The sequence below is a fragment of the Limulus polyphemus genome, unplaced genomic scaffold, assembly GCF_000517525.1.
Source record: "Limulus polyphemus unplaced genomic scaffold, Limulus_polyphemus-2.1.2 Scaffold211, whole genome shotgun sequence".
Taxonomy (NCBI): Eukaryota; Metazoa; Arthropoda; class Merostomata; order Xiphosura; family Limulidae; genus Limulus; species Limulus polyphemus.
The window spans coordinates 530,762-543,522 of NW_013665821.1; the positions used below are offsets into that span (position 1 = coordinate 530,762).

Here is a 12,761-nt window from a genome sequence, read left to right on the forward strand (position 1 = left end):
GAAAATCCAGAACTGGTAACACAACCAGAATCATGAAAGGCTTAAAAAACAACAACAAAAACTTAAATACCAACTTAACAAAAGATGGAGTTACTTGAAAACTTTTAGGCATGAAACGTACACTTTTTTAAAGTTAGAAGACAACGTCAGACTGAAGAAGACACACTAATGTGTCGAAAGTAGTTTCTCCAGTATCAAGACTTCTGACCGTTTGTTCCATTTACTGTGGTTTTTTCGCTAGATGCTAGAATAGTAACAACACATCCTTAGCTTCAAATTTTGTTGGTGTTTACAAATAAACGTATTTCACATGAGAATATTACACTTAAATTATAAAACAGGGTAAAATCGGTGTGAGGGGTATTTCATGAGAGAAAGGAATTTCTTACGACACTCCTTATCAATTAACGTACAAATTACTGAATAAAACGTATCCTTCAACTGAAGGATACAAAACTAAAACAAAAGGGACTATCAGGGACGAAGTGTGTGAATTTTCCATCTCGCAGCTTTAGACTAAAGCAGTGAATAATATACTTACACATATAAGCCCTGAAAAAAATGATATATTTGTGAGTAGTACAAAGAAGTTTTGTGCATAACACACTAACAACTTTAACGCTCTGCCTTTCTTGCTTACCTGTGTGTGTTCGTTTATGGATCTTGAGATTTTCACTCCTGGCAAATACTTTTCCGCACCCAGGGAAGGGGCAAGGGAAAGGCTTCTCTCCGGTATGGACCCGTATGTGGTTGACCAGTTTGTACTTGGCCTTGAACGGCCGTCCGTTACGGGAACAGTCCTGCCAGTAACATGCGTGGTTAGAACACTCCGGGCCGCCAACGTGTTCTACTGTGATATGAGTCACTATCTCATGCATGGAAGTAAAAGTTTTGTTACAAGGTTTTTTGGGACTTGGTTGTTCTTGATCTACCCACAGACACGTTAGTTCTTGTTTTATTGGCTGTCGCATGTACCTGAAAAATGCTCCAGGACCGTGAGGACCCATGTTCATGGCACCGTAAGTTCCAGCCAGGTGGTCAGGTCTCGGACCAGCCATTTGGTTGAAAGTGTCTGGACGTCCGTACATGTCCGCCCCAGGTAGAGTAATCCTGACCTGGCCATTCATATGACCTGTGTGATGGGCCGCAGAATACTCTAAACCAGGAAAAAGCACGTGCGTAGAGGAAGGGTCTCCCGTGTGGTGGTGGGACCCGTGCAGCGTCGCCGAGGAGGGCATAAACATCCCATGGTGTGTGGGACCGTTGCTACTGAGGTTGTCATGGGTAGCTAAGCTACCAGCCAAAGTTGGCATGTGTTCTCTACGAAGCAAAAAATCTCGCGCAGCATAGCTGCTGACATGTCCGTGGTGATGGTGATGAGCATGAGAATGAGGTACAGCATAACCGTTGGCCTGAGCCGCAAATTGATGATTTCCCTGCACATGGGCTCCTGCCGGCTCGACAGGCATAGCGTGCGGTGGACTCAGCTTGAGGGCGCCCATGTGGGCTGTGTCCATGAAGGGGTTCAACATGTCCGATCCGCAGTAGTGCTTCTCTGCCGTCGGGTTCAAAGGAAAAGCAGTAGCCACACCATTGAATCCCTGCGTGTGTACGAAGTCTGGGTGAGCTAGAACGTGCGTCCCGACTACGGTTACTAGGCGAAATGCCTGATTTCGTATGGCAAGGCCATGTTTCATAATCGCGCTACTTAAAGCGAAATCATCATGTTCTTGGTTTACCAGCGTTAGGAAAGAACGCTGCACCCTTTGAGACGCGCTACGGGCCCTAGTGATTCGCTTACCCTCAAACTGTCATTTGGTTCCCTACTGCGACTGACAACTGCGGGATTCAGCTTCTTGGCATTGATTGGATAAGCCGAATGTTTTGGGCGGGATTTAAACGACGTTGTAGATCAATAGCTTAGTCCTAAATCATCGCTTGATGCACAGGTAGGCGTGGCTTAAATAGTTGATTGTCAATTACTAGATAAGAGCGTTGTAGTGTGAGAAACGGCAGTTTGGAAACTAAATAATCCCTTTGGAAAGGCTCGAAGCAACTTGTGTTTTAGAGCAAGATTTATGTTACTAGTTTCTCAGAGCCTGTTTATGTTTCTACGTATTCCATCAAACTGTTTAGTGTTTGTTGTTGTTGTTTTTTGTCCAGATTGGTTTTCGAAAGTTAGTATTAATTTACTAGACTTCTTAAAAAGTGTCGTTAACTGGTCCAATACGTGTGTAAACTACATAGCTAAGTACCAACGCACGTCTGCGTATGTTGGATTTAATTTTGTAAAACTAAAAATACATGAAACTCGTTATTAACCCCCTCTCTCTGTATATATATATCATATATTTTAATATATGATACCAGAGAAATACATCTTTTACAGATTATGCAAAATGATACATAGATTTGGCAAACTGGAAACGGTTGATTAATCGTGAATGTTTGTAGAAGCAATTTCTATGATAGTACGAAATTAAACACTTCTCTACATTTTTAGTAATAATAATTACTTTCGATCAGAGCAAGCTATGTACTTAGAGCAAAACTGAAAATCAACCTGGCAATCAGCGTAACAAATTAAATATATTTTTACTTTCTTTTTCTATATTTCACTGTCGTATCTCACATTAAACATTTTTGTGGGTGTCATCTATATGGCTACCTAGCTATAATTTAATTCGGTCATTTGCATATAACTACCAGTTTGTTTTCCTCATGTGTGACAATAATAGTAGAAATACTTTTATAGATCCTCTTATACATTTTGCTGTCTATTATTTCTGAGTTTTTGAAATTTATTTATAGAACATTTTTACACGTATTCTGAAAATTTTCTGTTTCATTATAGGTCTAATAACACACAAACAACTATTCTTATCTACATTCATAAAACTATCCAAAATCTTTCTATAAATACTTTTGTCTTAATAACTCATTTTTGTTGTTTTTCTTAACTTAAAATGTCATCTGCATCATTCAAATGTCTAGTAAATTGAGTAACAACTCTGTATATATCGCAACTCTATCATAATATTTGGTAAGCTTTCGTAAGTACGCATTAAGGCTTTCGTCTTGTTTATTGTATGAAACAGCTTTTCTAACTAGTAACAGTAATATGAACATCTTTTTTGTGTAATTTTAAGTTTAGAAGCTGTTAACGTGAAGTTTCATGTAAAGCATTTTTGCTGTTTAGTTATTCTTATTACATACAGTGGGAAAGTAAGACTTCGGAAGAAACCTTTTTGTGTGAAACAAAAAAGGTGGCATCGGTAACAATGGCTGGGCGATAATGGCAAAGGAAAAAATGACTAGTATTAATACAAAGTGTGAAAAAATGCCCCCCGCCAAAAAATAACAACAATAAAAAACAAAAGATCAAATCCGTGAGTTTACGATATTTAACTTAATAAAAATGTGTTCGCACGTTGCATTTTTTCTGGTTTCATTTCTGTTAGTGCCATTATAGCCCGAGCCGTATTTACTGGTGCCATTACTAGCGCATGACGATTCTTGTAACTTAGTAATTTGTGTAAAAGTAATTATTTTTAAGATATTCATACTTTCAGGAATATTTTTATCAGTTCGTTTTCTGCATGGTAACATGCTGTGATTGAAAATATATAGTACATTAATTTACTGTTCATAATATCACCAGTTAGTTACTTATAGTAAAAAAAAAAAATACTGTGTAGTTTCTATTGTGTACCTGTACACGCATCAACACAAGATACACATCTATTTACATTTGTAAAAGTTCAAGAACTGGATACATAGAAACCACAATATGAGGTCCAGTTGATTATTTGTTAAGGTGTTATGGTCTTCTTATATAATATAAATTTATTGAAGAACCCCAGAATGGTCGAAACCAATACTTCCGTGAAATTATGCATAATACTCGCACAAAAGAAAAAAAATAAAGCTATGTTAGCAAAATAAAAGTATGGCGAGATTATCGTAGGGGGAGGGAAATTCTGTTCACTGTATCATCCCGTCCCACATGTTGCGCACTTGTGAGACTGATGTTATTCACTATACTGGTTAGTACTTTTGTTGTGTGTTAAGGCAGTGAACAGGATTTCTAAAAGGTTTACACAGCTTCTGTCATATAATCCACATCAAGTCAAACCGTTCCTGTTACCGTCCGTTTACACCACTTTTCACTAAACAACTGGCTGAAAGACAGCAGCTCTTCATAATGGTAAACATCTTAGCCACAGCGTTTCTTTATCCTTGTCGTGTTGAGAGCTCTCCACTCTATCACCATGGGTGTGTTCCGAGTTGGAGATGGGGGCGAGAAGGGGTGAGGGGGGGGAGAGTTGGATTATAGAATCATTACGGTTACGAGGTTAAGATAACAATGTTAACGTGTCGTGTTTCCTGCTATTCTGTACCAGAAAAACGTCAAACAAGCGCTGTTTAAACATAATTCATAATCTTTGACAAGCGAGTCAAGTTAATCTCAGGCCCATCGGTGTCAATTTGCCCCTAGAGAAGTGTTTGGAAACAAAAATGTGTATTTGTACTTCGGTATCTATGAATATCTACATGTTTAAAGTTCTTAATTTATTGCATTAAAAGCAGATGCGCATTTAATGTAAATCTACATAGTCGATACAAGATGTGATTCACGTCACAGGAGTTTCTTTCTGGACACACATATATATGCATCCTATATGTTTCACCAAGAACGACATATTAACACCTTCATATCGCCATTTAACACGCTAGTCAGACTCGCTCCAAATTATGAGTGGCATTTCTGTAAATAGTAAACCCAACTACATATTATAGATGGTTAAGCAGAAAACTTTGTCAAAACGTTGTACTTTTGTTGTTAGGTTAAACTTATACTAAAGTTTTCTTTCATTACCCATTCAAGCCGTCTCCAAGCATTATTAGAAATACATTTTTTTCTAACAACAGAATGGTGATGTTTCAGACGTATACCGTTTATCCAACTACGTTAAGATTGTGTAAGCCGAGTGTCTTTATAAGGTTATTACATGAGCTCGTCCCACGGTGAGTCAGCGGTAAGTTTCCGGACTTATAATGCTAAAATCCGGTGTTCGATTCCGAGCGTTGAACAGAGCTCAGATAGTCCATAGTGTAACTTTGCGCTAAACAAAACATAAGCATTAAATATTCCTTTCTTATTCCTTGATAATTGTTAACCTCGAAACACCTCATACGTATTTTGCACTTCACACATTACTTTGGAAATAAAAAATAACAAAATATAGTTAAAGCTCCCTTAACCGAGGCATTTTGTTGTTTCAGAATTTCCGCGCAAAGCTAGAAGAAAGGCTATCTGCGCAAAGCCATCTTTGACTTTGAATTGATGGATTGGAGGGAAGATATCCAGTCAACAGCATCCACCGCCCACTTTTGGGCTACTCTTTTTTTTGACCGAACAGTGGGATTTGACAGTGAAATTTATAGCTCACCCATGATCCCAGAGTTGGGAGCGCAATTTCATGACAACGGGAGGCGAAAAATGGACTCTCGGATTCACAGTTCAGGTACGCATGCCAATAGGCCACACCAGGCCCAAATCATAAAGAAGGCAAATTATTGATAATGATTCACAACAATTCTTAGCAGTATAAGTTTCATCTAAAAAGAATTTATTGTAAAATCTTGACTTTCTTGGCGCACAGTATTTTTAATCAGCGACCGAGGTTTTTTTTCCACACGACTATGCTTTATATATACGGTAATAGTTAGTAATAACCATGGAAATAATAAAACCTTTAGTTTCATTACAATAGTAGTAAGCAAACTCGTTATTAAATCACATAATAACTTCATAAAATATAAAAAACACTTACTAATATAGTTGGGCATGACAATAGCAAATGACATAAAGACTGGGGCGGAGAATGAAAGAGGCCAGATAAACAAAGTTTCAACGAAACAAAATTTTATGACTACAGAGATATCTCAAGTGGCAAGTTTTTCAGTGACTGCAAAGGTACGGATCTTAAAACAATTAATTAAAAGTATATTCATGTCAAGCACTATTAACTATTTACTATATCTGTTTATGTCATACGCTCTAAATCTGCATTCAGGAAATTGGTGTTGTGTTTTCATAGGTTCTAAGTTTATGTGCAGGATAGATTTCATGTATATTCTAATGGACTATATATGTTTATATCAAATACAGTAGGGTTATCGCCTAGAAATTATAAATTGATATTCAGATTGTGTGGTTTCTCGGCGGGTTAGCCGTAGATCTAACGACTTGCAACCCTAAAATCCAGCGTTCGATTCTCTGCGGTGGAAAGAGTGCAAGTAGCCTATGATGTAGTTTTGAGCAAGAACAAATAAACAAACAGACGAAGCGTTATCGTAAGTAATAAGGTGAAATCCAGGATGTTAATGTTATCTTTCATAAATTATGAGTAGTTATTCAGGTTATGAGCATTATTCTCTCACGAATCATTAGTCAACATCCCTGAAAGTGGTGTTATGCTCTTCCAGGTTATAAAGAAATTAGAGTGTAATGGATTTACACGGCTACACAGTACATATTTTTAAACCTTTTGTCGCTTATGTAAAAGCAGAATAGGTTTCTCGTGTGTACTAATGGATTATAAGTCTATATCGAATACGCTTGTAATTATAGATGTTATAATATTTTTGTATCGATATTTTGAACAATGTTTATGTCATCTTTTATGCTATACTTGTTTAAATAGCCATATAGCAACATTAGATACGAAAACTAATCATCTTTTAGACTGACTACAATCTATATTGTAAAATGTGTATATTTATATATATTAAGTTTCTCTAGTAAGCCAAAATGTTATTACTTTATACTTTGCTGAATTGTAAGCTGTAATCCGCTTATACTGATTTAGAGGGTACAGGTTTAATTATGTTTGTTTGAAGTTAAGCACAAAGCTACACAATGGGCTATCTGTGCTCTGCCCACCACGGGTATCGAAACCCGGTTTCTAGCGTTGTAAATCCGCAGACATACAGCTGTGCCACTGGGGGAGCAGGGGTTTCATCATTCACAGACTAAATCCGTGTTAAGTTGTAACCTTCTCACATCGAAGTTTTGGAGAACGATTTTATATTATTGTAGGTTATACACAGGCTAAGTCCTAATCCTTTTAAAGCATTATTTAAAATAAAGGTTTTGTTCTCATGCAGGTTAAAGTACAAGCTAGGTCGGAACCTTGTTACAGCTAAACTCGGTGTAGAAATTGTTGGTTACGTTGTAATCCTCTTACACTAATATTGTACGTACTGGATTTAAGAGGAAATGTTTAGTTATACAAAATGATCAAGTGTTTACTATAATTTCAAACTTATGAAATGTTATTATCTTATGTCTTAGTTGATGGTTAGAAAGCCTATTTCACATTAGAATATTTTTAGCTGACAATTTCGTGTAACATTCACTAAATGTGTATTATATCCTTAATGATTTACAATTCAGAATAGATATTTCTTTCAATAATGATAAACGTAAAATATGCACAGTGAATTTTACCTTGAATTTAAAATTAACCAAAATTTGATAAAGAAAATATACTAAGTTCAAAGAATTATTTTACACTGTCTCCTAACGACAAACGTATTATACCTCAGAAACGTCATTATCACACTATTCGAAGTATATAAGAAACTGAGTTATTTGTAGACAGTACTTCTCGGGTGTTTTGTTTGTTTCAGTCAAAAGTTTATTCGCATAAAAAAATGTCAAATATTTGCGTTTATTGTGAAAGTTATTTATCCACACAGGAACATGATCTCACATACTAAAATAGGGGTGTATACATATATATACGTTTATTTACAACACATTTACTATGAAATATTCAATAGACATTAATCACGTATAAACATTCTATGTTGATATATATATATAAGATACCGAGCTGCTGAATTTATATCCGTTACTAATAAACTGTAAACAGTGGCGGATCCAGGATTTTGAAAACGGGGAGGCGCGATGATTCTGAACGTAAACTAAGAATTTTCTGGACTTCCCTGGTTGGGGTTAAATGGGTTATCTAGATTTGTTATAATGTTTGCTATATGTAGTTTTAATTTTAATTTATTATGAAATTTCACTACATTCTTCCCTCCTCAAAGATCAAATTTTTGCAATTATTTAGATTTTATTTTCAAAACGGGGGGTGGGGGGCGGCCTGTATCCGCCCTTGGTAAAAAACAGACAAACGAGTACAGTTAATAAAAAATTGGGGTGAGTCAACACGTGTTAAAAATTATCATAATATAAGTAATGTATATATAATTTGCATAAACATGTAAATACCTTAATAATCGAAATCGCACTTTGAGCTTATACATTAGTCTCAATTAAAGTTGCAATACTCAGAACTGTTGATAAAACTATGAGTTCGTCAAGTACTGTTTAATTTTACTATAGTTTGAACATTTCCGAGGCTAAACTGAGCATTTCTTTCTATATCTTAGGAAGATACAACTTATGTTTTAATACGTTTTTTTGTCATTCTAAGCAAAGGCAGTTGTCCTAGACGTGGGTATGGAATGATCGTTTTAAATGGTATCCAGTCAGTAAAATGATTTATGTAGATATTAGATATATTCATGATTTATGTGCTACGTGAACGTAGTTCTATATAACAAAATATATTAAACATAAAAATACTACGCAAACGTAAATCGCCTTAGAATTTGTTGTATCAATACATATATAGCTCAGACATATATAATGAGATAAAATTCGAATTGAAATAATTAAGCTGGGTATATACGGTCCTTACTTATAACCCCAAAAAGTGTATTCTACCATTAGTCAGCCTAATAAACAAATGTGTAGATAACTGTAACGTATAACAATTCTAATAAAATTAGCATCTTCTATGGATTTGTTTGTTTTGTTTTTGAATTTCGCGCAAAGCTACACGAGGGCTATCTGCGCTAGCCGTCCCTAATTTAGCAGTGTAAGACTAGAGGGAAGGCAGCTAGTCATCACCATCCACCGCCAACTCTTGGGCTACTCTTTTACCAACGAAGAGTGGGATTGACCGTACATTATAACGCCCCCACGGCTGAAAGGGCGAGCATGTTTGGTGTGACAGGGATTCGAACCCGCGACCCTCAGATTGCGAGTCGAGCGCCCTAACCACCTGGCATTGTCTTCTATGGAAGCTCCATTTTATGTATTTTAAATATCACTGCAACGCCGGTTTACTTACTTAACTTAGTGTACAAGCAAATGACTTATAGTAGGAAATTTACTTATCATAATACAGTAATAGAATATACAATAATAAAATACGTCTAAAAAGGTATGAAATTGAAAATATGAAAAATGTAAATTTTACTAGACGATCTTGTTAAGTCAACATTAAGATGTTGCTTTTTTAAATTAAGAATATTATAACACACATGTTTAATAAACATTTTTACACAAATAATCATTTGTAATGCAATACTATCGGAATGCTTAAATCATGAAAAAGTTGGTTTCGTCCTTTTTTGTGGTTGTTGTTGTTGTTTGTGTTTATTTCGTTGTTTTCGCAAATAAACCTAAATGTACGTGAAAATGATTACAAGACATTAAATAAAGTATTGGAAAACAAATCAATATATATGTTAACTGTAAATGGGCGATAAAGCTACACAATAAGCTATCTTCACTCTGTCCATCACGAGTAATCGAACCTCGGGTTTTAGCTGTTGTAAATTCGTAAGCTTAACGTTGAATCACTGGGAGTCTTAATTATTTATTTATTGTAGCGCGACGCTGCATAATGGGCATTCTATGCTGCGCCCATCATGGGTATTGATACCCGGCTTTTAGCGTTATAAGCCCTCAGACTTTATTTTACATTTTAGACGTTTCGTATAACATAGAAAATACAATTAAAACTTAGCTTTTAGATTAACTACAATGAAATCTATATTGCAACCTTCTGATAATATTTATTTGAAATTTAAGAACAGAGGCGACTTTGTTAAATCTATTAGAAGCAATGCTGCAGGGCAACATTATTGAATAAAAGTCTGTGTGCGAGAATGTGTTTAGAATACCGTTGCTATCATTCGTGGAAAGATTAACAATAATTTACATCTAACTATTTAAACAAACAGTTGACACAGGTGTTTCACATCATTTCGAGTTTAATTGAAACATTTTTTTTTGTTCATTTCAGTTAACTGTGTTGTATTATAAAGAACTCTAGAGCGTAGAAACATGAATCGCTTTCTACAACTTGGAAACATTCCAAGCTTTATATGTATTTCAATACGTGCACTATACAAAACTACATTACATTTAACGTTTCTAATGTTCCTCATCTTTATGAAGACAAATGATAGCTTAGAGTAGGAAAGTCTTAAACTTTCAATTGAAATACACTAAATGAAGTGTGTGAATGATTTTTGAAAATTTCTGGAATAGCTTGCTTCCCAAAATCGTAGAAAATTTATCAATAATGATTGCCAACTGAAAGGAAATATATGCTCATTGTTATTGTAATCTGTTTACGTGCGCAGTTTCACCTTTTTATAATTAATACTTTCATACATGGAACCAAACTGTTTGCTCTATGTTGAGATCCGGGTTTAGTTATGGGAATATGTACACTTCCGATTGACATGATATAAGCTTTCTTAAAACTCTAGCGTTATTATAAAGCAATTAAACACTCTGTTCTTCAGTATTTCTTAGATGATCAACGTTTACAGCTTTAAACCTTTTGCGGTTCCTTAAATTTTCGGTCGTCACTGGCGAATAAAGAAGTAGCACACCTGGGATCCACCCTTTGACTCCTTTGGTTCCATAATTGGGTTACTTATATGCCTATTGTTGTGGATATGAACTTGTGAGTCTCTCAGGAACATATTTTTTACACTAGACTTGTTTTAACTTTCATATATATTTAGTCTTGTCCCAACGCTCTTAGAGTATAGTATCATCCTAGTCAGTCTTGAGTCAACTATTTACATAGAGAGACCTGAGACAAGTAAAGTGTCTTATCCCTTGAGTACAATAGGAATCAATGTGTATTGATTCTAAGGGTTCACAAACGTAAGTTTCTTATAAGCGTTTGAGGTTCTTTTTATCCTTCTAAGATACTTAATTTCATTCATCAAGTGTCAAATGTATCATTTATTTAGTACTTATGTGTAAGGTATAATGATCGATTATCAATTGTTGCCATTGTTGGAAGCCTACACTGTTATCTAAGTGTATTATTCGTTATTACTTTTTCATTATTACTAGGTATTAATTAATCACTAGTTTATATCCTAGATCGTTTGGTTACTAATATGCTGACATCTTCAGGTAAGTCCTGAGAAGGATTGTGTGTGGTGGTAGGGGGCCAGGATTCGATCCTAGTCTTCGTTAGATAGGCTGGTGTGCTATATCTCTAACAATGAATCATTTGAATGTTTCAAGAGGGTGTCGAGGTCTTCCCTAGTATAACTTAATCAACCAACCATTTGAATGTTTCAAGAGGGTGTCGAGGTCTTCCCTAATATAACTTAATCAACCAACCATTTGAATGTTTCAAGAGGGTGTCGAGGTCTTCCCTAATATAACTTAATCAACCAACCATTTGAATGGTTTCCAAAGGAACATCGAGGTTTTGCCGACTTCTGTGCAAGGATTATTATTTTTGGTATCAATTAGGTGGATGTACTATAATTATTTTCTCTTTCTTCTTCTCATGTGTGATTCATACCTCCACTATAAATCAAACCACTCAACATTGTAAAGAAGGACATCATAGACTACCTAGTTTTCAGAATAAACAAAATGTGTAATATTAAGGTTAAAGGTACTTGTGTACAAAAGTGAAATATGTGATAAAAAAGATACCAAGAAGAAAGAAAACATATCACTACAATCCTCCATGACAATCAATACCCTGTACATTTGAAAAAAAAAGAAAATTAAACCCCAAGAATAAACAGGAAGAAAATTACAGACATGTAGCTATGTTCCCCTATGTCAAAGACCACTACTGATGATAGGCAAACAACAACAGTATTAAGAAATCATAACACAATACCGTCAGAGTATGTACACCCTAACCACCAACATCTTGTGAATCTGAACTCCAATAAATTTGAGAAGCAAAAGTCAAAATGCAGGAACATAATAAACATATAACGCTCTATAATACTGATTTATCTGAAATAATGTCAGAGAAGACCATACATTAAAATGGAGTATTGATACTAAAATAATGAAAATGCCATTATGTGTCTTCGTAAACATCAAAACTAGGAATAGGATTTCATTATTCTTTCTATTCCTCTTGTGAATTGTATCAGTGGATCCATCTGTTCAAGTGGTTTGTGAATTCTGTAATGCTATTCGTAGCGTCTGTCCTATATAAGCAATGCATCCTTAACATATCTGAGGCGCATCCTAAGTCATAAAGGAGTTGTTTTGAGGGAGTTGTTATCTCTAAGATCTTTTATGTATAGATTTCAGCGCAGTGGTGATAGAAGTGAGAGGGGTCCATTTTTAAACTATCTTGTCGTTGGTAGTAGTTATTTTGATATTGTAAGTAAATTGTAGTAATACAGGAAGTTGTAAGTTATGAGCATGAATGAAGATGGTCATTTGGGTGCATTGCTTGTGAAAATTTTAATTTTTTAGCTGTTAGTATAGTATATGTAGCGTTTTAAAAGTGAATAGGTTATATATATTAAAACTGGTCACTGTTTGTTTTTGTGAGGGTATTGTGGTTGTTTTCATAATCTCTACAATGTGAATTAATTCTTAA

The 12,761-nt window shown here is 35.2% G+C and overlaps 1 protein-coding gene across 1 annotated transcript in view; it reads right to left on the minus strand.

The window, feature by feature from the left end:
* Window positions 1–1,703, minus strand: part of LOC106478438 (zinc finger protein ZIC 4-like) — a 32,246-nt gene extending 30,543 nt beyond the window's left edge. The window contains exon 1 of the mRNA XM_013938980.2: window positions 641–1,703. Coding sequence (XP_013794434.2) covers window positions 641–1,697 — 1,057 coding nt within the window. The 5' untranslated portion in view covers window positions 1,698–1,703. The remainder of the gene's footprint in view (window positions 1–640) is intronic.
* Window positions 1,704–12,761: the final 11,058 nt, after the last annotated feature.